The following is a 26,070-nucleotide window of genomic DNA, read 5'->3' as shown; positions in this document are numbered from 1 at the left end:
GTAGCATTGCCTTACTAAGGTATATTTAACTTCCATCTTCAGGAAGAGGGCAGAAGAGAACACTATAGCTTCCAGAAGAACAGAATTGGGGGGGGGGGGGGGGGGTGTAGGATCTACCTGGCCTAAGAACGCTCCCCTCCCAAGCCATCAGCTTCATTGAACTCAAGCCCCACTGACAGCCCCTTCGTCTAAACTCCCATTCACTACCTAGCAGCATAATGGAGAAGCCAATTAAATTATTATTAATTCATGTTGCTTTCCGTAAGCTGGGGGTCTCGTTTCTCTGCATTCCGTAAACCAACTCGCCACCGGCCCCAGAAATTCACAGCACAGCTCACTCCAGAAAGCCCATCCCCAGCTTCTCAGGGGTGGCCTGTTGACATGGGTGGCTCTTCTGCTCATCAAAGGGGGCTGACAGCACGTGGGAAAGGGGTGCAATGTCCATGTACTGCCAGCCAGTAGAATACAGGGCCTTGCCAGGCTTTTGGTGGGCCCTTTCTAGCTCTCTGCTAGAATTCTACTTCTAGCCCAGTTTTCCAATACAGTTTTCCATCCAGTTCTGGCCTGGCAGAATGGGAAGCAGAGAATGCGGCAGGAAGGCAGTCACGATGGGATGGGTCTACTTTGGCCAGGGGTGTGCTGACCCCCGCTTTCCCATTTCTGTAATTAGAGCTACAGCAGGCCTGTAGGAATTATTCATAAAGGGGCAAGAGCTGTGCAGGAGCCATTTATGTTAAACATGTCAAACCCAATTGCAATCATGCCTGCCAGCTCTGCACGCCATAAACACACTTTTCCGCAACCATTTCCCAGCCCTTGGCAGCCCATTAATACCTCCCTTAATAGCAGTCTGCCACGGGTGCAAATTACAGATGCTCTGCTGCACTGATTGCAGTGCGAGGGGGGCCTGGGGAAGCTCAGAAAATGGGGAGCACTGAAAGACTCCCTGGGCTGCTCTGCAAGGACCACGGCTTCAGGAGTGGCTCGCCTGCCTGACGGTGAAGATCAGGAGTAGGTCCAGTGCGGCCAAACACAGGCAAGGCTCCTGCATCAAGTTGGCTTTAAAAAACATGGCCGAGTGACCTCCTGCCTCACTCACCCGTCCATTTGACCTGGTCCTGGTCTGTTGTGCTTTCGGGGTCTTTTGCAGGCTCTTCTGGGTCCATGGCGGTCTCTCCAGGTCCTTCGGCATCTTCACTGAACTCCTCTGAAAGGGGAGGAGGCAAAGGTCAAGGCAGGAGGGACTCATGCCCTCTTTAGCGACTCCCCTCCCTTCCAGGAATCCTCCCAGTGGAGGCACTCTTTGCTTCTCCAAAGCCTGGTCCTAGGCCAGTGCCAGAAGGAGACCCCACATGGCTGGAGGTCCACAGAAGAGGGGAGGGTGGCAGCAGCAGCATCTGGAAGAAGGAGCCAGGCCTTGGGCCAGAAGCAGTGGGAATGTTCAGTCAAGCCCATTCCCCACAAACAGTCCGAAATGAAAATCTCATTCTCAGGCATAAAGGAGTTGCTGCTGGGAAATGGGGGAGAGCAAGGACAACTGGCACAGAGAGGGGAAGCACTGTAAGGAAACACTCAAAATACAAGCAGGGAATGCTCTTGGGAAAACAGAATGGGAAATCCCTGAATCCACTGGAATTAATCTGTGGCTGGGACAGGAAGCCTTGGGAATTATTCGCAGAATACTGTCCTTGGCCAAGGAGAGCCTCAACACTCTGTTTCCCAGGTGAAGTCAACTGTGGGGCCAGCTCCTTCCTGCTTAGCCTGGGCTCAGGAGCAATGCCCCGCACCTGGAAAACTGACAGGCAATCAAGCTATCCTCTGAGTCCTTCACGGCCTCGCCCCCAAGCCACCAGATATTGCAGCCCCCTTCGCCTTGAGCAAGAGGACAGCCCTGGAGCAAATCCTTCCCTGTAGGTCTAGGGGAGATGGGGGAGGAAAGGGCAAGAAGAGAGGGACGGGGAGCATGTCTCCTTCCCATAACGCCACCCCCCCTCCACCCCACTGCAGCCGACTCAAGAGTGGAGAAACATTAGCTGTCATGAACCACAATCAAATCAGGTTTGAAACATTTAGCAGTGGCTTGGAAAATGCGATGGCGCAGCTCTGACAGGCGAGATGGGCACAGACACCCATTTCCCATTATAATGGAAATATCCAGCCTGTTCTGAATATGTATAACCCAGAAAAATGTATTGATTTTTCATTCGGCATTTAAAAAAATTGAAATACCCTGCAGCTGTCAAAAGCCTTTTGTTAAAAGCTCATCTTCCTGGAATGGGGTTTACCAGAAACAAGTTTTAATTGTACACAGGCTGCTTCTCTGAAACACAGGGCCCCACGGCTGGCTAGATCTACCCCTGTGGTGACCCCGGCACCCTCTTCCCAAGCCTGAGGGACACCTTTTTTAGGGGGCAGCACAGCTGTTACAGGCTGGCTGCAGCCCTGGGAGAGAGGCAAAGGAAACAGGACTGGAGCACTGGGACAAGAAGTCCAAAAGGGCCCACTCAGGCACCTCCAGAAAAGCCCCACTGCCTGCCCCCTCTCATGCAGAAAGAAGGGCAGGCATGGGAGGCAGAGGCTAAGAAGCACAGACCATGGCTGCCTCTGTTCCCAGGAAGCACCAACCTGGATGGAGGCTGCCAGGCCTGAAGCCCATGTTCTTCACCCAGCAAGAACTGGGGCATATCTCTCCAAGGCTTCTTCGCCTTCTTTCTATATAGAGACAAATGGACAGGATTCTCTCTTTGAAATCCAACCCCTCCATCCTTTCCTCTCACCTGAGCCCAGTGTCAGTGAGAAGCTCCACTGGATTTCTCCAAAAGAAGAAAGCAGTGTCCCCTTCTCACTTTTTTCTTGCCATGCTTTCCATTCCAGCCACCCCATTGCGTCCCCTTTACTCCCCCTTTTCTGTGTCCAAAATCCACAGGGACTCACTCTCTGCAACCTGGGGACGGATAAGGTCATTCCTTTCACAACTCTATGAGGTCACAACATCATTGATTTTCATCAGCACATTGCAATATTAACAGCTTTATGTCCACCTTCTTCCCAAATGATTTCCTGCACACTATTTGCCCCTCTCCTCCCAAATAGCCACACATGGGTTCAACACAGCTCTCCTGGAAACACTCACATAAACACACATTCACGAACACACTTTAGTAGAGAGATGGGCAACCTAGACTCCCACTTCCTTTGCTCCCTTCACCCAAATGGCACACATTCAATGGTAAAAATACAGCTGGGAGCAGGAAGCCTCTTGTCAGCAGGGACAGACACCAGCAACCACTGCAGCCCCTTGGAAATATGGTGGTACCAGTGGCCCTCTGTGGTTAGCACACCCTTGAGAGTGAGCCGAAGGCCCCGAGCTTCAATAATTGAAAACAAGTTAAGATCAACAATAAGAACTGGAACTGGTTAAAAGCATATTAAACCATGACAAACAAAACTAAACAGATGAAGTGTAAAGCTGGACAGATTTGGACCTACTTGATTAGGGCCAAAGCCGACAAGAGGGAAGTGCAAAGGCCATCTTTGCTTGCAAGCCAAAGGGGCAGGAACCCCGAGTGAGGTCTAGCATCTACTCCCTGCCGCCTTTCGAATAACAGCCCTATTGGCATAATTCAGCCTCCCAGGGGCCTTTCCTCCTCTTCTTCCTCTTCCTCTGTTTTGAGGACCTCAGGGGCGCTGTGCGCAGAACCAAGATGATGGGAAGCACTTCCGCTGCATCCAGCAGAGAGCCCTATTGATCCGATACACACTTGGTGCCTTCAAAGTTGTTTATGATCAATATGCAAATTGCTCACAGCATTGATCTAGTATTAATTTTCAATTAGGGAACCCACAAGGGGTCTCCCAGGGTCAATACCTAACAATGCAAAGGAAATGCCGCAATGAAGTTATCAGCCTTGGTGTTTGGAGGTGAAGCTGCTGATTTCTGCACATTCTCTCCCAGCGACAGTTCCATGCTCCCCGGCCTTCTTCTCTTCGCTGTAGTCCTCTCCCTCTTGCTCCCAGAGGCCATTCCACTGGGCTCCCATGATTCTCTTTCCTTTTCAGCATGTGTGTGTGCGTGCTCTGGAGGAGCTCTTGCTTCCCAAGGGCAAAAGAAAGCAATGGCACCCAACAGGGCCATTTCCAGATCCCAGCCCACAATTTTAAGTGGACTCCCCCTCATATTTTGACAAAACATGTTCCTCCTTGATACAGGGCAGATGCAGGATAAAATTGCTCTGGTGCTTCCTGGAAGAACTGGAAGGGCCTACTGCCATGTGGAGCAGGACTGTGAATGAATGGAGGCCCACCACAGGGCTCCCAGTTGCACCTGCTGCCCTCCCAGACTGCTGGCCCTCGCGCTTCTTGCTGGCGGTGCAAGGCGAGCCCCTTTCGGTCAGTGCGCCCCCCCCCCCCCCACAGGGAACCCCGGATGCCGTTCATGGTGCTCACCAGCACACTGGCTACGCGGGCTAATTGGTTTACGGGTAACATTAATTACCATGTTGCTCATTAATGGATGGAATCTTTATTGGTTTCATTGATCAGCAGGACTTGTTAGCTGGCCTAACCAATGGCAGATGTAACAAGCTCTCTTATTGGCATACCAATTAATGTAATCAATTCCTGCCCAGCGGCTGCCATTCGCTGTTCTGCTTGTTAGATGGTGGGAGCTGAGAGCCAGAGCATTTCTCTGAAGGGTTCCTTCGTCTTCTTGAGTGGGTTCCCACAGGGCCCCTGGACCACCCTACAGACAACACACCAATCCGGGCACCCCCAGGAATGGCAACCACATAAGACTTATTCTCCACAGGAGCTGCCGGTCACCCCTTTCTGTGGGTCATACACCTTCAGCATCATGTGGCTCCTCCAGGCTGTTGGAGGTAATTATACATTTCACTTATGTAGGCACCATGTCGAGAAATGTAGGAGAAAGCAGAAGCCTCCACCCGCCTGCCTACCTGGCTGGGATTCATTCCAAACCCCATCCAGGGTGACTGGACTCTGAAGGTGATTCTTCTTTTGAAACTTAACTGCTTTGCCTCCTGGGTGGGCATTAAAATTCTTTGACAGGTGTCTGCCCCTTGGGCTTGTCACTTGTCTCCTGCCTCTTTCAGGGAAGCACTCAACCAGAGGGAGAGGTTGCTCCCATGCTGCTCTGGGCCCCAACTGGCCACTGCCCCACATGCACATGGTCTCCCAAGAGGAGATCAGGGGGTCGGGGTGGCAGTTGCCGTCTGCTCTGTCTCCTGTCTTAAACAGGAAGGAGGGAAATAAGTTGGCGGGTCACAGTGGGATTGGGCCTTGACATGGAGTCACAAAGCCTACCTCTGCAGAAGTGGCTCAGATGGACAGCTGAGTAAAGCGGGAGGGTGTGTGTGTGTGTCTTGGTCCTTCATGAATAGAGATGAGATGCTGAGGCCTTTGTTCCATGGAGCACAGAAACAGGCCCAGAGGAAATATGGACAGCAGCAAAGGCCACAGGCTCAGGCCGTGCTCAGCTCTCCAAAGGAATGGACCGTCAAGAGACCACCTGCTTGCCAATCCACTAATAACAGAAATCTTCACAGGGCTACACTATAAAGTCAGGAAGACTCCAGTCATTTCAAGTCAGGGAATAACATCACAAAAGTACTTTTTAAACTAATTACTCAGCTTCCAAATTGCTGCCCTTAATGAGCCTTCTTTCTGCCCAGGACTTATGAGAGAAAAAGCTACCTTTGGAGCACAGTAATTACCGCTTTCCCTTTCAAACTTCTAACTGGAGATCAATGCTGCATTTTAAGACTCATTGATTTACAATTAGCCTGGCTTTCCTGCTAAAGTGTTTTCAAGCAGAGTTTACTTTTATTTTATTCTGAAATCTCAGAGATCTGGTTCTTGGATTTCACATCCTCCGGAGACGTGTGCTGGAAACTCCAACAGGAAGAAACTCATCAGAGAAAGGGAGGTGTAGAACAGGTGGACCCTGGGCCCTGTGGAAATTGGTGGCCATGGCGGTGAGTGGCGCTTGCAGCCCTGAAGCTGAATACAGCAATGATCATCAGGGAGAGAGAAGAGTGAGAAGGAGCCCAGCCCAGGAGATCAGATGCAGACATCTGATAGGAGCAGAGGCCCAAGAAAATGGCAGGAGTGAGGAGGGAGCTCTCAGGAAGCTTGTCCTCCTGCTCTTCATCTGCATCCAGTGGCAGGCAGAGGGATGCTTTCTCTGTCTTTGCAACACAAAGCATCAGTTAAAAATAGTGCAGCAGGGAGGACCATGGCTCCTGGGCTTGGTCCATCCCACAAGAAGAGAAGCAAGCCAAATCAAAGCATTACGCATTTGGCCCCGAGTGCTTCAAGCATTTCTTTCTCTGCCATAAAAGTCACAGCACAAAGATGAGAGCCATCTTTCCCAAACAGGGGTTTGTGCCTCCCCATGTCTCCCATCCAACCATCAGGAATTCCAGCTTAACATCAGGTTCTTGGGTACACTCACATACACAGACTATCTTCATATCTCGTATTCTACCCCTGCCCTCTCCTTAAAATGCAAATATACTTTGGAATGATGGAAACAGTGACTTTGCTATAAAGCAGTGGTTTCAAACCTGTGGTCCGTGGTCCCCAAGAACGAAAGTAGGCTCAGTGGCCTCAATATTACTACACCATTGCAACGAGAACAACTGGTCTCGTGAAACCTTCTTATAGTGCTGAGGCAACGGGGATGTCAGGATGGGAGAGGCTGACTACCCACGAAAAAAGTGACAACAAGCCTCCTGACTGCTGCTTCTCCTCCTCCTCCCTCCCCCTGAATGGAGCCTTTCCACGTGACACCTGGAAGCAGGAGCATCTTGGTATCTTCGTTTTTACACCTGTTCCTGGGGTTATTTGGGATGCTGGTTAAGAATATTGCATTGGATAGACGACATCAGCTCTAGATTATTAAATATGGTTTTCTGTAGGCGAGCAGATGGCAAGTACTGGACGGCATGTTCTATATCAGAAACTAGAGCTGATGTGGTCTATACAAAGCATTTTTCTGAATCAGCACACCAAAAAACCAAACCGAATCTAAAGTTGACCAAAAACGGATTAATAACCATTTTGGTACTAATGTTGGAGAGTGGTCCCTGGTCAAAGTGGTCCCTGGTCAAGTGGTCCTTGGTCAATAAAAGGTTGGGAACCACTGCTATAAAGTATCCACACAGAAAAGAAACATGTAAAACACCTATCCTCTCATTTATTCTGAATACAGAGCCTAATGTCTTTGGCACAAAATATTTTGTCCCACAGCAAAAACAAAAAGTATCTCTGTCCCTCCCTGTGAGATAGACAAATATCTCAGGGGAGACAGGGAGAGAGGTGAACATGCAAGCACACATATGCATTTCTCTACTTTAATGGCCCGTGTACCTCATTGCAATGTTGTGCCTTAGCACCACCAGCCCATGAATTATATATTCCTGATGGTACACACTATCAGAAATACTGCATTAAATTCTGCAGTTCAGAATTAACTGAATTAATGTATCCACTTAGCAGCCCATTGGCACAGTGTCTGCTCTGGAGATCTGTTTCGGGGGAAAGGGGAAGCGACGCTTGCCCTCCCCACCAATCCCAAAAGAGCCCCAGAGAGGCGCAAGAAGGATCTGCTAAGCTGCAGGAAACTCAGCCCAGGAAGGACTGCCTGCAGGATGGCTGGCCCCCGTCTCACCAGAAAACCCTTTCAACCCAAGCAGCAGTCCATCTTGGTTCACCTGCCCTACTTTTTGCAATACAATATTCAAAGGAACACAAGGCTACTCACTGCCTTCATGAATGGAGCAAAATGTGCATGTATCTGTGTGTGTACATGCAGAGTGATGCTATGAGGAGATCTGACTCATCCCTACAGCCTCTACTTCCAGCAACTGGCAGCCATTTTCTCTCCTGCACTTCCTTTTCCTCTCTTCGGTAGGAAAATGGGCCTCTGCAGGTTGGCTGCTGCATGCTTCCCCGAAAGCCACAGTGCTTAAGAATAAATGGAAAGGGGTGTCTTTTGCTGCTGCCCCTTGGTCTGTGGGGCAGAGGCACGAAAACCCTGGCAAAGCGCCTGCATCAGAGGCAGGCACGGGGCTTCGGCCAGGAGAAATCTGTGCTACAAAAGAGAAAAGGAGGAGGAAGGGGTTCATGCGCAGCAGGCGCCCCCTCCTCACCATCCGCAGATTGTGTGTGAATATGTTTGTGTGTGTGTGTGTGTGTGTGTGTGGAGGGGGGGGGGTGTTTTTCAAATATGATGTTGGGCTGACCAGGCTCAGCTCTGAAAAGCATGGAGCCAGTGACAACCCCAGTGGGGATGTCAAGGGCCAAAGAGACGCCTGCCCCGAGAAGAAGAATGACAGACACCCCAGGAGCCTGCCATGCCCCCACATGGGGACGCTTCCTCCAGAGAAGCCTAGCCCTGACCCCTAAGAAGTGGGACGCTGCAACCCATTTAGGCCCCTGAAGAGAGAGGCCCCTTGGAAGGGAAGCTCAGAAGGGGAGACTGGGGATTTGCCCCACACTGAGGCCTTCCCAGACCATTAGATGCCTCTCCTGCAACCAGCTCTGAGATGAGATGAGAAAAGAGCGCCAGAGCTAATTGTGTGTCTTAGTTCATCTTTGATGAACAGAAGGGTTAATGCAAGAACCACTTCTTCGCAAGGGTAACTCAAGCGACACTGATGTGAATCAATGTTTCTTTTGTGAACGCATTACTTGGCAGAAACTGGCTTTTTGTATCCCCCTTAAACGAAGCCAGCAAAACAAAAAAAGCGGGGGGGGGGGGGGGAGGAACGTCCTTCAAACAAAGGGATGAGGTGAAAATAAAGAGAGACTCGCCTGCACTTTATTCTCTTTCATAGAAGCAAATGCATTTGGTGCTTTTTATACATTAATCAATCAATATCACTGACTGTACATCAGCAGTGCAGCCAAGTTATGAACGACCTTTCTGGCAAAGAGGACACTTCTAATGCTCACAAGACTAGGGCTCCGCGCTTGGCAACTTTCTGGATTTATGCCTGCATGACTGCCTTACCGGGGAAGGGCCCCCAGCTCCACCAGGACCATCCCAGGCGAGGAGGGGAACTGGGCCCCTTCGCACAAGGGAAGGCACCGCTCTCTCCTCGGCAGGGGCGCAGGCAGTCCCCCCAAAGACCACCAACTGGTCCAGTCCAGTTCGGTCTGCTGTATGAATCCCCAGCACATGCAGACACAGACATGGCTTGAGGGTCTTTTGAGTCCGCTTTGGCTGTCCTCCGTGGCAGGAGCCGGAGAAGAGCAGCCTCTCAGACAACGAAAAATCTGCAGCCATCGGCCACAACGACGCTCTTTATGCTGCCCACAGAGTTGGCAGTCGGGATTTGCTAACATTATGCTACAACCCAAAACAAGAAGACAAAATACAAAGCACAGCCATATATATATGACACTAAATATTATCTATCCAAAATATATAAATAGAGAGAGAAGACACAGAAGGAATACTTCTACTGTTGCCTCAAAGAATACTATTTTGCCTTTTCAAAGAGGTAGAGAGGGTGTGTGTGTGTGTTTTTAATATCTACGATGAGGGATTTTGGAAACAAAATTCAACAGAGCTTACCCCTAAAAATATGGCAACTGATTGTGACAGTTTTTTCAGCAAACCAAAATTGTACGCCTCTTAATTTGTAATACACATATTTCAGAAGAGGTTTTTTCACAGTTAAAACAATTCAAATTTGATTAGATTTTTTTAAAAAACCCTTGTGTTGGCAGGAGTGAAGGCCGACAGGTCCGAGGTTTGAATCCGGGGAGAGCACGGATGAGCTCCTTCTGTCAGCTCCAGCTCTCCATGTGGGGACATGAGAGAAGCCTTCCACAAGGATGGTAAAAAAATCCAAACACCCAGGCATCCCCTGGATAATGTCCTTGCAGATGGCCAGTTCTCCCACATCAGAAGCAACTTGAAGTTTTTCAAGTCACTCCTGACATGGAAAACAATTTTTTTAAAATTAGGTATAATTCAATAAATTAAGCTTGGCACACATTGGATTGAAGATCTGCTGAAATGGATGAAGTACCTCTGATTAAGAATGTATGAGACTGGAGCAAACAGCTCATTTAGACATCATCTTTAAAGAAATCCAAAGTTTTACTGAGAAATTAATCTTACTCGATACTTTCAAGATATGCAAGTCCATGGCACTGGGTACATTTCAAGGGGGAAAAATACCAGTCTTTTTACTGTTATAGGGAGCTGGAAGATGCTGGGAAGCACAGCACCTGAAAAGTGTAGTGCCTCCTTCCATGGAAAAACCTTAATTATAACTTGGAAGCTGTTCTGTTGGACTGCACCCTCATCAATTCACCCTCTTACTATTAAATTTTATTTAACAATGTATTTTTAGAAAGAGAGTTCATGAGATGAGTGTGTGTGTCAGGGGGAAACAAGATAAAAATATATAGCAGTGAGGCATTTCCCTGGTCGCTGCCTTCATTCCATTGCAGCTTCCAATACACTGAAATGCTGGAAGCCTTGCCTCCAGTTTTCACATATCTTGAGGCCATGGCGGGGAGGGGGGAGAAATTGAAGAGGCCCTTCCTTAGTTCCAGTCCTACAGATCTTGGGGCCGGTTGACCATTTGCACTTCCCTCCCTTCTTATTCTGGAAAGAATAGGGGAGGCCGCCGCAGCACCACTCAAGTAGAACAGAGGCCCGACGCCGGAATTAATGCTATTGTCCTGCCACAAAAGCGGCAGCAAAGCAACCAATGGGCTAGAGAGGAATCCAAGCCCCGCTTAGCCTGGGGCAGGGACCCTCCTTCCGTGCACTGGGAATCCCACCAAGGTGTGGGGAAAGGGCCCTGGCCCACACCAAAAGGGCCACTGCTCAGAGAAAACCTCCTTCTGGTGTCCTGTGGTCCAGCTGCCATTTTCCTCGGACCTGCTCATGTGTCTCTGCTGGCATTAGCAGCCAAAGCAACCCAGATGATGATGTGAGCATTTGGGAACCACTTGTCCTCCAAAGAACTTATGAATGGAAGGTCTGGGGAGAGTGAATCTGGACTCCGATCCCCAGGAGAGGCTAAGGCACCACACCGTTGTTTATTAAACTTTTGTGTAGAGATGCAAAGCCCTCTGTGGTTTCCAGTTTTTGTGGCCAAAGTAGATGTTGCTGGTCAGAGCCCAAGGGCAGGGCCTTGGGAATGGAGGCAGACTGACCAGGGGCAAGAGGCCAGGCCTGTGCTACGCCGGGGGAAGTGCCAAGAAGAGCCAGAGCCCAGACTGGCGGCAGCAGCAACAACAAAACAAAAGGGGCTTCATGTAAGAAGCCGCCAGCAGAGGGACCCCGAATCCCTGCCAAGAGTCCTGGCAGCATCTCAGGCAGCCAGGCAGCTGTCGGCTCCTCCTGGGCTTAGGAGGCCTCCGCAGAACAAGGAAAACATTCTGGAACTAGTCAGCAACCAGAGCTTCCTCTCTTGTTGCTTAATGAAAGCCATGAGCCGCGGCTGATGACAAGTGTCTGGTGGAGGGAGCAAGCCGAGGGTTTATGAGATTCCCTCTGCCACGTTTCAGATGCACTGCCTGCACCCTTCCTGCCACCGTCCCACTAACCACATCCTTCCCGCCAGGCGCTTTCAAGGGGCTGGGGGGGGGTCGGGGGGGGGTCTCATTAAGGCATGGCTTTGGGAAGAGGGTGACGGGGTGTTTATGGCTCTTGCCTTCCAGAGGCACACAGAAAGGGAGGCCGTGGCATTCAACCAACAGAAAAAGAAAGCAACCCTGTACTTCATGTCCTGTTGCAATCTCCCATGGTCCACTGGGAACCCCTTCAAAGAGAACCTTGCAACCTCTGAGGATGCCTGCCATAGATGTAGGTGAAACGTCAGGAGAGAATGCTTGTGGAACATGGCCATACAGCCTGGAAAACTCATCGAACCAGTCATAGTTGCCCCGCTCACTGCCCCCTTATGGACAGAGAGTATGTGGGAGGGGAGGATGAGCCTTCCTTGCCAGAAACAAAAGAACCATCCCAAAGAGCTTGGCCCTTTTTCCTAGAGCATAGTGTTACTCCCCAGTGCTTCCCTCTTGGGGGAGGATTCAGGCACAAATGGGGCCAAAACACAACACTCAGGACAAACTACCCAGACCCAGCATAAAGAAACTAACCCTGGGGCAGAGGTATGCTGGGCCACATTTGACTGAAGAGGAAGGCCATGGGGTGCACAAAGAACATGCCAATACCCTGTGAGGTTGTGGGGTGCCTTCTGTTCTGGGCAGCTGTGTACATCTTATTTTTTTTGTTATTTAATATTTAATGTTTCTTTTACTTAAGTGATATTAGTCTTAACTGTTCTAATGTAGCATAAATCCTATGTACAACCATACTACATATTTTTGACATTAATACTGAAATCTGAAATATATACAGAAAGTCCTGGGGGAGAGGGCAATTCCTCTGCCCACCTGAAGACGCCCCAAACTCCGCATTATCCTCTGCATCCCCTTCTTCCCCAAAAACACTGTAAGTGGGCTCTCAGTGTCTGAGATCCATAGAGCTGAAAGCTCACCCCCATTCTGCCAGGCAGGAACAAAGGGACTTGCAGAGAGCAGAGCCCCTATGTCTGTCTGTCCACACTTCCTATATTTACTTATTATCCCACCTTTCTCCCTTTGTAGAACCTAAGGCATCTTCTAACAAAAATTTAAACAATGTGCTACTAAAAATATATAAAATAAATGAGCAATCCTATCAAAAACACTGGTCTGAAACATAAAAAGCCCTATCAAAACACATGCCTGTCACAACCAGTGAAGTGCCAGTCTAAATGGAGAGGCCTTAGTATGCTGGCAGAAAGGAAGCGTGCAGAGTTTCAATGGGGGTTTGGGCAATGCGATTCTTCTCCCAGCAAGATGCCCAATCTGCCCTGGGCCTCTGCCCAAACAAGTTCCACCTGAGAGTCTCCACTACTTGCCCAAGAATGAAATACTAGAGACAGCCGTCAGAGACCCACCTCCCTCTTTTCACGGCAAAAAGTGGATTTCTGTGTTTAAACAGTATGCTGAGAAAAACTTAAAGTGCCAAGTAAAGGTGAGTGTGAGAAAACATGAATGGGGGAATTAAAGAGAAACAAGGGCAGGCTTTGAACTGCTGGGGCAGGGCTACGTCTCCTAGCCAGTGTGATCCAGTGATGGCCACAAGGAGCAGGCCTTGGTGAATTCAGCTCCAGTCCCCACTCTTCCAAGCCACTCACCAGCTGACCTGGAGCCACTCTCTGTCTCTCAGCTGTCTGTTGTGGGGAGGAGAGGAGAAGAGATGTGTACCCCATTCTGAGGGGAAAGGCCAGATCCAACTGGAACAAATAGCGAATGGGGAGGAATGAAATGGGCTGAGGAAAAAACACATACCTATAGGTGCCCTTGTGAAAGTGGAAAAGAGGGCCCCGGGCCACTCACCCGCATCAGGCACAGGGCACTTCTGGATGGTGAAGATCTGGCCCAGCTCCTCCTCCTCCTCTGGGAGGCCCTTCTGCAGGCGCTGCAGCTTCCGGAGGCTCTCGCTGCGCTGATGCTTCATGGAGCGCACGTGCTGAATGAGGTTCAGCTTGGCCTTGGTGGAGTAGCTGCAGAGGACGCAGTGGTAGTAGCAGCCTTCCCCCTCGATGCCACTCTCATGGTGCTGAAGGTGCTGCGGGAGCAGAACAGGTGGTCAGTGCTTGGGCATTCCTGGGCAGAACAAGTGAGGGAGCCCCGGGAAAAAGGCAGGAGCTCCTTCAAGAATCATGGGTACCTAGGGAGTGCCCCCCCCCCCCAGCCCCTGCCAGGATCTTAGAGAGGAGACACCACAGAAACCTGAATTGTACTGAGTCTCCAGAGTTTTTATTCTGGTTGTTGGATTTCTAAATGAAACGTTCTCTCTCTCCCTCTCTGAATGAAATGGCTAGTAAGGCAATCCTAAATGAAAACCATGTTGCCAGCTGCAACGCACACAGGGTATTTGGATACATTAAAGCAGTGGTTCTCAACCTTCCTAATGCCGTGACCCCTTAATACAGTTTCTCATGTTGTGGTGACCCCCAACCATAACATTATTTTTGTTGCTGCTTTCATAATTGTAATTTTGCTACTGATATTAATTGTAATGTAAATATCTGTTACGCAGGATGTATTTACATTCACTGGACCAAATTTGGCACAAATAGCTGATATGCCCAAGTTTGAATACTGGTGGGGTTGGGGAGGGAGGGGGGTGATTTTGTCATGTGTGAGTTGCAGTTGCTGGGATTTATAGTTCACCTACAATCAAAGAGCATTCTGAACTCCATCAACAATGGAATTGAACCAAACTTGGCACACAGAACTCCAATGACCAAAAGAAAATACTGGAAGGGCTTGGTTGGCATTGACATTGAGTTTGGAAGCTATAGCTCACCTACATCCAGAGAGCAGCATGGACTCAAACAATGATGGATTTGGACCAAACTTGGCATGAATACTCAATATACTCAAATGTGAACACTGGTGGTGTTTTGGGAAAACAGACATTGACATTTGGGAGTTGTAGTTGCTGGGATTTATAGTTCATCTACAATCAAAAAGCATTCTGAACCCCACCAACCATAGAATTCGGCCAAACAGAACCCCCATGACCAACACAAAATACTGTGTATTCTGGTGGTCTTTCGCAACCTCTCTGATGCCCCCTCGCGACCCGCCCCTCCAGGTTGAGAAATGCTGCATTAAAGGCTAAGTGATTGTGGCAGGTGTTTATATGGGGCTAAGTTCAGTTTTTCCATCTGGAGAAGAAGAAAGTCCCTTACACACACCTTGGTTTGGGAACCCTGAAACCCCTCTGGGACCCCACAAGTACACCCAAAGGCTAAACTGATTCAGCAGCAAGGAAGGGAAAGGAAAGGCTGCTACCTAGCAGTTCTTGTTCTGAGACTTGGAAATGCTGCACTTACCCCCATCAACTGGCACAGACCACAAAGGCATGGCATGGCCTTACAGAGAGGTCTGTCTGTGGCCATCTGCCTCAGCAGCAAGCTTCTCCATCACAACTTCAAATTATTCAACAACATCCAGCTTGGTAAGGCATAGCTCTCTGTTCACTAAATGGGAGTAATGCAAACCCCTGTATCCAAAGCTGCTCATAGAAGAAATTATAAGTTGCTTACCTGTAACTGTAGTTTCCTGAGTAGTCACCTGTGAATTCGTACATTTGGTATCTGTGCGCATGCGCAGTACAGCTTTCGGAACCTTCTAGATAAAAATATAACAATTTTAGAGCCCACTAGCCCCGCCCCCCCTCCCCTCGAGTATAAGTAGCCCGAGGGCGGGGCTAGCCAGCAGTTCTCTTCCGCCGCAAAGCAGCCAGAAGGTGTGGCATGACCCGAGGGGAGGACGGGCGGGTATGTACGAATTCACAGGTGACTACTCAGGAAACTACAGTTACAGGTAAGCAACTTATAATTTCCTGTCGTAGTCACTGTGAATCGTACATTTGGTAGAATAGCGAGCTAACTAACCATGGACGGCGGGCGTCATGCCACAGCCGAAAACAAAACTGCTCTGCCAAACTGAGCCTCACGCCTGGATACAACATCCAACTTATAGTGGGTCACAAACGAATGAGGTGAGGACCAGATCGCCGCACGACAAATATTGTCCAAGGGGACTCCCTTCCAGAACGCGGCCGATGTGGCTACTGCCCTCGTAGAGTGGCCTCTCACAGGCAAAGGCAAGTCCTTGCCCGCCATGCGGTAGCACAAGCGGATTGTAGACACTATCCAGGACGAAAGTCTCTGAGGTGACACTGGATGACCCAACACATCAGCCCGATATTTTACAAATAATTTAGGGGTTCTTCTTAGCGCGGCCGTTCTATCCACATAAAAGGCCAAAGCCCTGCGAACATCTAATAAATGCAAACCCCTTTCTAACTGGGTTGTAGGGCTCTGAAAAAAGGAAGGAAGAATCAAATCCTGAGAAATATGGAACTGAGTTGAGACCTTAGGGAGGAAGGAGATGTCTGTCCGTAGTACCGCCTTGTCTTTATGAAACTTAAGGTAAGGCGGGTCAACCCTAAGGGCAGAGTTCACTAGACCGCCGAGCCGATGTAATGGCTATTAAAAAGGCCGTCTTCCATGAAAGACAGGACAGGCTTACTGATGCCAGAGGTTCGAAAGGGGCTCTCATCAACGTATTAAGGACAAGTTCCAAACTCCAAGAAGGGACTACCGGGGACACAGGAGGCCTAGTGTTCTTAAGCCCTCTTAAAAACGACTTAACAACAGGATCCAAAAAACAGGAAGGAAGGCCCGCTTTTTGCCTAAACCAGGAAATGGAGGCCAGATAACACTTCAACGATGGAAACGATAAGCCAGCGTCCAACAGTGACGCTAGAAAGTCCAACACTACAGAGATGGGGGCCGAGTCAGGGAGCACCCCTCGCTGTCTAGCGAAGGAGGAAAAGCGCGCCCATTTGTAGACATAAGAGCGCCTTGTCGATGGTCTATGCGCTGCCTCAATGATCTGGAGCACCGGTTGTGATAAACCCAACAGGGGGTTTATGGTGTTGGCAGGATCCGCCAGGCCGTCAGCCTCAGTTTGTGTACCTCTGGGTACAACACTTGGCCCCCCTGTGATGTGAGTAGGTCCGTCCTGGGCGGGAGAGGGATGAAGATTCCCCTCGCTAATAGCCGCAGGGGCGAGAACCACGGCTGCCTCGGCCACCACGGCGTTACTAGAATACACTGGGCGTTGTCTCTTTGGATCTTGGCAACCACTCGCAACAGCAGAGGGAAGGGAGGAAAGGCGTAGGTCCTCCGACCCGTCCATACAAGCGTGAACGCGTCCCCCAGACACCTGCCCCGGGTCACGGCTCGCGTCCGTGCACAATAGAGGTGGCATTTTGAATTGAACTGTGTGGCGAACAGGTCCAGTTCTGGCGTGCCCCACGCCAGGAAGAGCCTCCGAACCTCCTCCAGATTCAGAGACCATTCGTGGTTCGCCAGAGGGTTTCGACTCAGGGAGTCTGCCAACAAGTTCTGTTCTCCTGGCACGTGTGTCGCCAGGAGATGAATCCCTCTGTCTATGCACCACTCCCAGATCTGTGTGGTAAGGTCCAGGAGTGTCTGCGAACGGGTACCGCCCTGCTTGTTCAGGTAGTACATCACCGTGGTGTTGTCGGTGAGAATGTGTACTACCTGACCTGCGATGACCCTTTCGAAGGACCTCAAAGCCCTGTCTACGGCCAGCATTTCGAGCGCGTTTATGTGAAGAGCGCTTTCCTCTTCTGACCACGTCCCGTGAGCCACCAGGCCGCCGGTGTGTGCCCCCCACCCCATGAGGGATGAGTCTGTAGTGACCATGCTTGTGGCGCGAGGGGCGTAAAAGGAAAGTCCCTCGCAGGCCCAGGTTGGATCCATCCAGCACCGCAGGGAAGCTCGGACCCACTGAGGGGGAAACAAGCGCATGGCGGGATTGTCCCATAGCGGATTGAAGCTGGAGAGGAACCACGATTGAAGTGGCCGCATCCGTAGTCTGGCGTGGCGGATAACCGACGTGGTCGACGCCATGTGCCCCAAGATGACCTGGACATGCTTGGCTGATGTGCTGGGAGAGGCAATGAGTCGATTGAGAAGGTCTCGCAGGTTGTCGAACCGGTCCTCGGGGAGAAAAGCCCTCTCGGCAATCGAATCCAGGAGCGCCCCGATGAACTGGATGCGCTGCGATGGTATCAGGACCGACTTCTCCCGGTTGAGTACGAGGCCCAGCGACTGGAGAAGAGACAAAACCGTGGACACGTGATGTTGTAGCAAATCACGAGACCTAGCCACTATCAGCCAGTCGTCAATGTACGGGTACACGGACACGCCCCTCATCCTCAAGTGTGCGGCCACAACAGCCATACACTTTGTGAACACCCGCGGGGCAGCTGAAAGGCCAAAAGGGAGGACATTAAAACAGTATGTTTGACCATTGACCCTAAAGGAGAGAAACCTCCTGTGATGTGGGGCAATGGAGATGTGGAAGTATGCGTCTCGAAGGTCGACGGTCGCAAACCAGGCCCCCCGAAAGAGCAGGGGGGCTATGGAAGCAAGAGTCACCATACGAAATTTTTTGGGCTTAACGTGTTTATTGAGAGCCCTAAGGTCAAGGATCGGACGCATTCCACCCCCACGTTTAACAATCAGAAAATATCTAGAAAAGAAACAGAATGGAACCGCAGAAGGGTCGACCAGCGAAATGGCCCCCTTCTGTAACAACATTGTAATTTCCTCCATAATCTGCGGGGAGAAGGGCGTGTCCCGAACCAAGCCCACCCTGGGGATGTCTTCAAACTCAATACTATAACCCTTGGAAACAATAGACAAAACCCAGGCATCTGTGGTTATGCTTGCCCATTCATCGTAGAAGGGAGCGAGTCTGTCTTTGAACAATGAAAAAGGCCCAACGGGGCTGCCACCACTTAAGGGAAGTGAATCTTGCGGGGGAGGGGTAACAACTTGGGTCTCCCACAACAAGCCGGAAGGATGTTCGGTTACATCCTGCCCGCTAACCATCATAGGGACGTCAAAGGCGCTTCTTGGAGGCGCCAGAAGGCTTGGGTTTCCCTTGGAAGGGTTGAGCCCTGGTCTTTTGAAAATAAGGGGTTCGCCGACCTCCCTGGAATCTTGACGAACCCGCCCAGCGATTTCTGAAAGGCCCCGAGGAGGAGTTGTTAAATGGCCTTCGGTAAGAGGAGGTAAGATTTTGCCATCTTGGCTTTTGCTGGCTATATGGCTGCCAAGAATAGCCGAATTTAGAGGCCGATTGTCTAACATCTTGCTTTTGTTTCAAATTGTCGTCCGTGTTGGGGTTGAACAAGCCCTCCTCGTGGAAAGGGAGTTCCTCAGCCAAGGCCTTTCCCTCTTCTGAAAGATTAGCGGCCCGTAACCAGGCGTGCCTGCGAATGGAGGTGGCCGTGGCGAACAGATTTCCCGCTGTCTCCGCCATATGTTTGGCGAAGTCTTTTTGTAGTTTTGACAACGCCAAGGCTTCCCCTTGTAATGCTTTGGCAAGGCGCTGCTCCTCCCCGGGCATGGACTCAATATACAACAACATCCGGTTCCACAAAAAGGATTGGTAACCGCTCATATATGTTGCATAATGAGCCATGCGTGTGTATAAACTGGCAGAAAGGTAAGCCTTTTTACCCAAGGTGTCCAATTTTCTCCCTTCTCTGTCCGGAGGGGAGGTCACTGAGCCCTTGGGGCGTTTAGATTTAGTGACCTCCGCCACCACGGTGTTCGCCTTGGGAGGAGTTAACACCCACTTGGCCGTGGCCATATCAATCTTGTATAGCGTGTCCAGTCGTCTAGGGACCGCCGGTACTGCCCCAGGCGACATGTCAGCCACCTTAGCTAACTTCAGTAGATAAGGTAAAAGCGGGAGAGCAGAGGTGGGGATTGTATGTTGCTCATCCGACGGAAACATCGGGTCCTCCACGTGCTCAGGCTGCTTTGGGGCAGGTATATTCAGTGCCCTGATCATACGTTCCACCAAAGCAGCAAATTTGTGAAAATCAGCAGGCATAGTACAAGAAGCATCCTCACCCCCTAGAGTCTGGGAAGGATCAGGAGGCTCTGAGCCAGAGTCACTGTCTCTTGGGTCCATAATGTCCTGATCAATGGCTCTGGAGGAGTCCATAGCAGTTGCTCTCAGTGGGGTAGCCATGGCTGGGCCCGGATCAGTCAGAGGGGCCGGGTCCACATTCACAGGCACCAACCCAGCTGGGGATGCACGCACTGCAAGGTTCATTGAAGTCGCAGCGCCCCCTTGCGCCTCCTGGCAATGCAACTGACTACCGGACACTGCTCGGCCCGGCTCCGTATCGAGACGGGACAGCTGATGGCCCCCTGTAGAAAAGTTCCCTTCAGCAGGGATCAGGGAGGAGCGTGCTGGAGCTCCTTGCACAGCAGGGCCCCCCAGAGAGGCCGATGCTCCCCGCCCCGAGACTCCCCCAAGCTCCTGCAAAGGGAGGTGAGGAGGAGGCCCCGCCGGTACCGAGTAAGGGATCGGGGCCGGCACAAAGACGAGCTGGCCAGAAGGAGTCATCTGCCAGTAGCCCTGTGGAGTCGCGGGCCTGGGGCTATGTTCAGCCGGGCGGGACGATGGGGCTCTGGAGCGGCGGGCGCGTCTCCGACGCCTGGAGCATGAAGAGGAGGACGAGGAGGAGGTCGAGGAAGAGGAAGAGCAGGAGGAGGATCTTGAACGCCGGCTCGACCTCGTAGAAGCTCTGTGCCCCCGGCGTCGAGAGCTCCTGCTCCTTCGGGAGGGGCATCTAGAGCGCCTCGGCCGCTTGCTCGGCCGGTGGGACCCTCTGTCCCCCCTTCGTTGGCTGTGATAAGGGGCCGTAGCTGGTGCCGCTCCCGGCATCGAAGGGCCATTGGAGGAGTTCTGCGGTCTCTCCGCCTGGAAGGCGCTCGACATCTGCGGCCTCGGGGATTGCGCCTCCCTTTCTAAGTTGTCGGTCTCGAAGGGCGGCGTTGCCGAGGCGGCAGGCGGAGAAGCTCCTCGCACGGCCGCCTCTGCCATCCCAGGGGGAGGGGCGTTGAAGATGCCCCCGAACGCGCCGCTGCAGGACGGCGCCGACTCCAGAGGGGGAGAGGTGGGAGGAGCCACAGAGACTGGTCTCCCATCCCTCTGCGCAGCCTCCCCGCTGGCTCCACCCCCGGAGGGAGAGAGCGTTGGCATCAGGGGAGTTGAGAAGGCCTCCGAGACCGGGGCCTCCGGTCCCGAGTGCTGGGCCCTGATTGGAGTCACATCCCCCACCTCGAGGGATAAGGTAGGTGCCCTGAGAGGGCGGCTTGATTGACCCGGAGGTTCCACCATTGTGGAGGGAGGGGCTTGAGCAGCGAGGGACGAAGAGGCGCTTCCCGCCCTTTTTGGAGCTGCTTTTTTGCGCTGTATTGGCTCGCGGCCATCTTGTAAGGCCTTGTCCCTGGGCCGTTTGGCCTTCTTCTTGGTCAGCCCCATAGCCTGATCTAGGAGGGGGACAGCAGAGAGTGCTGGGGCCGTTTGCTGAGGTGATGGAGCAGGAGGGAGCAGGGCCCTCTCGTAAAGTGCCGCCTTAAGCCTCAGCTCTCGGTTCTTTCTGGTCTGTGGTGTAAAAGCCATACAGACTGAGCAGGCTTGGGTGAGATGACCCTCACCAAGGCATTGCAAGCACAGGGAGTGCCCATCGGTGTCCGGGTAGGTGTTAGGGCACTTGGAGCAGCGCTTAAAGGAGGTGGTAGCCATCACGCTAAGAGCACGTGAGGGGAGGCAGCTGAAGGAATGGTCAGGCAGTCCGGGTCAATCGCCAGCAAACAGAGTCCGAATCAAAATCCGATACCTTAGTCACAAATCAGTCCAGTCCCAACGTTCAGAGTCAAATCGAAGAAGCTCGCAACGAGAGAGAGAGGTTCTCAAGCTACTGCAATAGCGCGGAAAAGAGAACTGCTGGCTAGCCCCGCCCTCGGGCTACTTATACTCGAGGGGAGGGGGGGCGGGGCTAGTGGGCTCTAAAATTGTTATATTTTTATCTAGAAGGTTCCGAAAGCTGTACTGCGCATGCGCACAGATACCAAATGTACGATTCACAGTGACTACGACAGGAAACATGTACTTCCCAGCTGGCACATTAGGAGGTTTGCCCAGTCTACAAAGATGCTACTCCCAACTCACCTGGGCAAAGGTATGCCAAACAAAACCACCAGGCAAAAAATCCAAAGGACAGAAGACTTTTCCTGGTTACTAAGAAAGGCTCGTGAACTTCTGATAGGGCACAATGATTTATTCCCTAAATCTTGGCTGGCACGACATTTCATCCTGGCCCTGCCTGAGCCACCAATAGCAGGAAGCTTCCTACATCTGGTTCTTCATGCATGGAATGTAAAATATTGATCACGGAGAGGCAAAGCGTCACTTTTAAAGCAGAAAGACAGGGAGAGGCATACTATGATAGGAACATCCCTCGCTTAGGGATTCTTCCAGGGAATTGGCGCTCGCCCAGCCAGGACCATGGGGGCCATGTGACAGAGGTGACCATCTTATACCAAATAATCAGTTTAAGCAGGACAAGTGATGAGTTAAGGGCCGATATCCAGAAAGAAGAAAGCCATGAGGAAAGGACAGACCGAGCCAACGCTACTGCCAAAGGGGCAAAAAGGGTGAGGGAACATGGCTCAGGATGGTGACTCAGAGGCAGAAGGCAGGGCAGGAGAGGAAGAAGAGTGGAAGGCACAGCAGAGCCAACTTCACAAGACTCTTCTTACAACAAGTCCTGGTGTCATGGGAGGCCATTTAATTTATTAGAGTTGCATTTTTATTGCCAGTGAAGTGGAAAGGTGTTCTCCCACCCGTAATGCTAAAATAACTGCAGAGCCTCCTCTTGTTGCTCAGACTAGACTTTGGACAATCCTGAAGGACAGAAGTAAGCAGAAGGAGCAGGGCAGGAGTAGGAATGCTGGGTAGTGGCAAAGTGTCTTTTGTTGTCATTGCTGTGAATGGCTATCAAGTTTGAGCCCACAAACAGGAGAATTCCATGTCCTCAAGAGTTGTGCTCCAATCTTGTAGACTCAGAACAGTAGATGTGGCTTCCTTCATGGCACTTCTTCACCTAGAATGGGCAACTGGGGGTGAGAAGCACCTCAAGAGTGTCCCCTGAAACTTTGGCTAGCAGTAGCCCCCCCCCCCCCCCCGCCCCCACTCGGGGTTGTCAACCCTTTCCAGTTAAGACCAACTTTTACAGGGGGCTCTGCTTGTGGCAAATGCTCCACGAAGGCATAATCCCAGAGCCAACAGCAAGGTCCTCCATGAAACAAAGGCAACTCAAACAGGGCACCTCAGAGACTTCCTAAGGAATAAAGCTCTTTAGCAGAGCACAAAGACCCTACAGGAACCAGATGCTCTTTGATCTTGGAAACTAAGCAGGATCAACTTTGATAAGGCCTTGGATGGGAGAGCATCAGCCAATATCATAGGCTGCATGTCAGAGGAAGGAACTCCTGGCAAAAAAAAAAAAAAAAAAAAAACCTTTGAGGAGCCCTTGACTAAGAAAACCTCTGGAGTTGCCCTAAGCTCTCAGGAGGTTTGAAGGCACATTCCCACACAGCATTCCCTAGAGCCCCTGGCAGAAACTGTTTGCTGACTGAAGGCCATAATTAAGACACACACACAAATAAACCATTTCCCTCCCAGCTGCATGGATTCTAGCTGAAGTAAGCATATGATGCTTGCCTGCAAATTGTTCCAGGAGACTTGAGGTCCATTTCTTTTGCCTTTCATCCCTGGAGGAACTACTCACCTGCCTACAGAGCAGCCTCAGGCAACTTGGTTTCCAAGGGCAGCTACAGGGGAAGAAAGGGTGGACAAAAGGGCAGCAAGGAACCTGCCTGTTGCTGCTGTGGGCACCTGCAAATCCTTCCCCTGAACTTAGAAAGCCACTCTCTCTGAGGTTCTTCCTCCCTCCCTTTCTCTGCTCACCCCCACCCCCTTGTAGGGTAGGAATACTAGCCAGCCCAAAGCGGCCCTGTGTTAAACAAATGGCTGGCCATGAAGCCCTCCTGTCCTGTGGGCTGTTTTTAATCTCTTTTAGATTTCACCATAAATAATTTTTTTTATAAAAAAAAGACACCATCCAGCCGGCAGGTGGGCTTCTGCTCCACCCTTGAAGCCTCATTAAAAGCCAATATAGCTCAGCCTAAAGATGGAAAGCTCAGCATAGATTTTACTGAACGCTAAATCAACCAGCAAGCACAGCCAGCAAACTCTGTGGCACTTTAACTTTAAATAATGCAATAATTATTGAATTTCCTTTTTATAACTGAAGTGCTGGAATGTAAACAATGGGGCTGTAATTGCAGGAAGGGGGGATCAATAGAGGCAATCGTTTTCAGCCATGTTAATTGTAAATACAATTGCTCCAAGATGTCAGCCTTGTTCCTCTCGCTCCCAGAATCACCCTAACGGATGACAGAGTCCAACTTTCCCATTACAGCTGTTCGTTCCTTTAAGAGGTTCTCAATCAGGTCTGATCAATCTGTCAAGATAATGCATGGAGTAAGTAAGACTCTTCCAAACACAAATGCCCAATCAATAGCCCCAACCAGCTTAATGAGGAGGGGCGCAAACCCAGAGGGAGGCCAGAGCCTGGCTTCAGATTTGCAGGACAGCAAAACAAATTCCTCCTTAACAAGGAAGCTGTGCCACCGCAGACGACTGGGGAGGACTGACGACCACCTCTCTGGGGACAGTGGCGGCTGAGTAGGTGGGGCAGGAGGCAAGGGAGGCAGCTCCCCAGCCCCACAGCAGCAGCCATCGCAAGCCATCCATCCATCATGGCCAGGAGCCACACCAGGCCCCTCCAACCCATTCACTGAAGGGGAGGGCCTCTGAGATAGAGCTAGGAGCAAGGCCTCAACCTGGAGAAGTATTTCCTTGGCCCCAATGGGAAAGAGACTGGGTTGCTCCTCCTGACCCTCTCTGAAAAAACCACCCACAAGCCCATACAATGGACCCATGCTCATGGCCAGACTGAACAGGAGGAGACACCTTCTGCAGAAAACCCACCTCTGATACAACCCAAGCACAGGGGACAGAGGCTCTGGGCCAGAAGGTCAAAAAGCCAGCTGAAGTCAGCAGGAACAAACAAACATAAAGACTTACTAGAAAAATAAATTCAAAATAATAAGAGGATAAAACACATGTTGATATTTTTAAAGGCTCAAGGCTGTGGAGTCTCCACTCTAGAACAAAGGTGTAGGATGGAAAGCACAGTATATCTATCTGTCTATCTCTATCTATCTACCTACCTACCTACCTACCTACCTACCTACCTACCTGCCTCCAAGGGGAAATTTCCTAAACAAAACTGTGGTCTACTGGCTTCCTCCCATGGCTTTCTCCTGTCCCAGTGTGCAGGGAGCATTGGCATGCGCTTGCCACATATCAACATATCAGCCCCCACCCTTACCATCTGCTACAAAGACTGCCTGATCCACAAAGAGATGCCGTCTTGCCAGGACCTGGCACAACTCTGCCTAGATGCCTCCAGGTAATAAATAACTTGTGCAGGCTAATTATAGATGATGAGAACATTGTGCCTGAAGAGGAAGGAGAGGCGTGGATGGCAGGGCCTTGCTTTGGGCTCAGGGCAGGCTTCCCCGTCAGCAAAGGCACCCTGGTCCTCCTTGTGCCACATTCACCACCCTCCTATGACCTGGGTAGTGCTGTTTTGATGTGTTTTGAAGTTTCTTTCCAGGAGTGCAAATTATTTTAAGTCTACAGTTGGTTTGCTTTTAAAGTAACACACACACAAACACACACACACACATACTATTGAATGTTTTTTATTTGTATTGGAATTTAATATGTTGTAAAGATACCCCATTATTGGGGGGAAAGATGGGACAGAACAACAACAACAACAACAACAACAACAACAACAACAACAACAATTTGAGTGAGATACCAGCTAAACAGCCCAATCAAACTCACAGGAAACCAGCTGTTTCAGAAACAGACCAGCCTATGCTCTCAGCTCAGAAACACAATGCGGAAACTCTCCAGAATGTGAAAGGGATTCAAGAGCATCGGGTTGGAGAAGCCCCCACACGAGCCTTCCAGAGAGACAGGGAAGCCAGGCTTTTGTGCCCCAAAGCCAAGCAATGGAGACCCAGCTAAGCAGGGGAGTCAATGATTGTGAGACAGCAGCTTATGCAAGTTCAACAAGGTCAATATGATGATGAGTTTGAAGAACAATGCTACAGTGGTGCAATCTTGGCCAAAGAACCTGCTGGGCTACCATTGCTTCACCTTTCAGAGGATTCACTTCCCCAGAGTGGGCACAATCCTTCCTGCCTCTCTGGAATCGCTCATCAGCCCACAAACTCAGGGACGGCTTCCCTCAAACCATAGTTCATCTGCGCAACCATAACAGCCCAGATCTACCTTGGTGGTAGGATTTCAGAGGCGCTTCAAGTGGTTGAGAGCCATCGAGCGGCACCCAGAGTCCCGTCAGGCCTCCAACCTCTCATGTGCCCAGCTGCAGCAAGAGCTTTC

At 50.8% G+C, this 26,070-nt stretch overlaps 1 protein-coding gene across 4 annotated transcripts in view; it reads right to left on the bottom strand.

The window, feature by feature from the left end:
* The window catches only part of ZFHX3 (zinc finger homeobox 3), a 206,888-nt gene that overhangs the window by 20,299 nt on the left and 160,519 nt on the right, over positions 1–26,070 (bottom strand). For 3 of the 4 annotated variants that reach the window (XM_060788469.2, XM_060788470.2, XM_067471081.1), the window contains 2 exons: positions 13,438–13,669; positions 1,100–1,207 (listed from right to left, as the gene is read on the bottom strand). In XM_060788469.2, the coding sequence (XP_060644452.2) occupies positions 1,100–1,207; positions 13,438–13,669 (340 nt within the window). Of the gene's footprint in view, positions 1–1,099; positions 1,208–2,625; positions 2,703–13,437; positions 13,670–26,070 lie in introns of those variants that run through there. The other variant, XM_067471082.1, reaches the window with a different exon arrangement.

This window comes from Anolis sagrei, chromosome 8 (assembly GCF_037176765.1).
Source record: "Anolis sagrei isolate rAnoSag1 chromosome 8, rAnoSag1.mat, whole genome shotgun sequence".
Taxonomy (NCBI): Eukaryota; Metazoa; Chordata; class Lepidosauria; order Squamata; family Dactyloidae; genus Anolis; species Anolis sagrei.
Note: the sequence above shows the minus strand (reverse complement) of the source record. Positions and strands in the feature narration are given on the sequence as shown.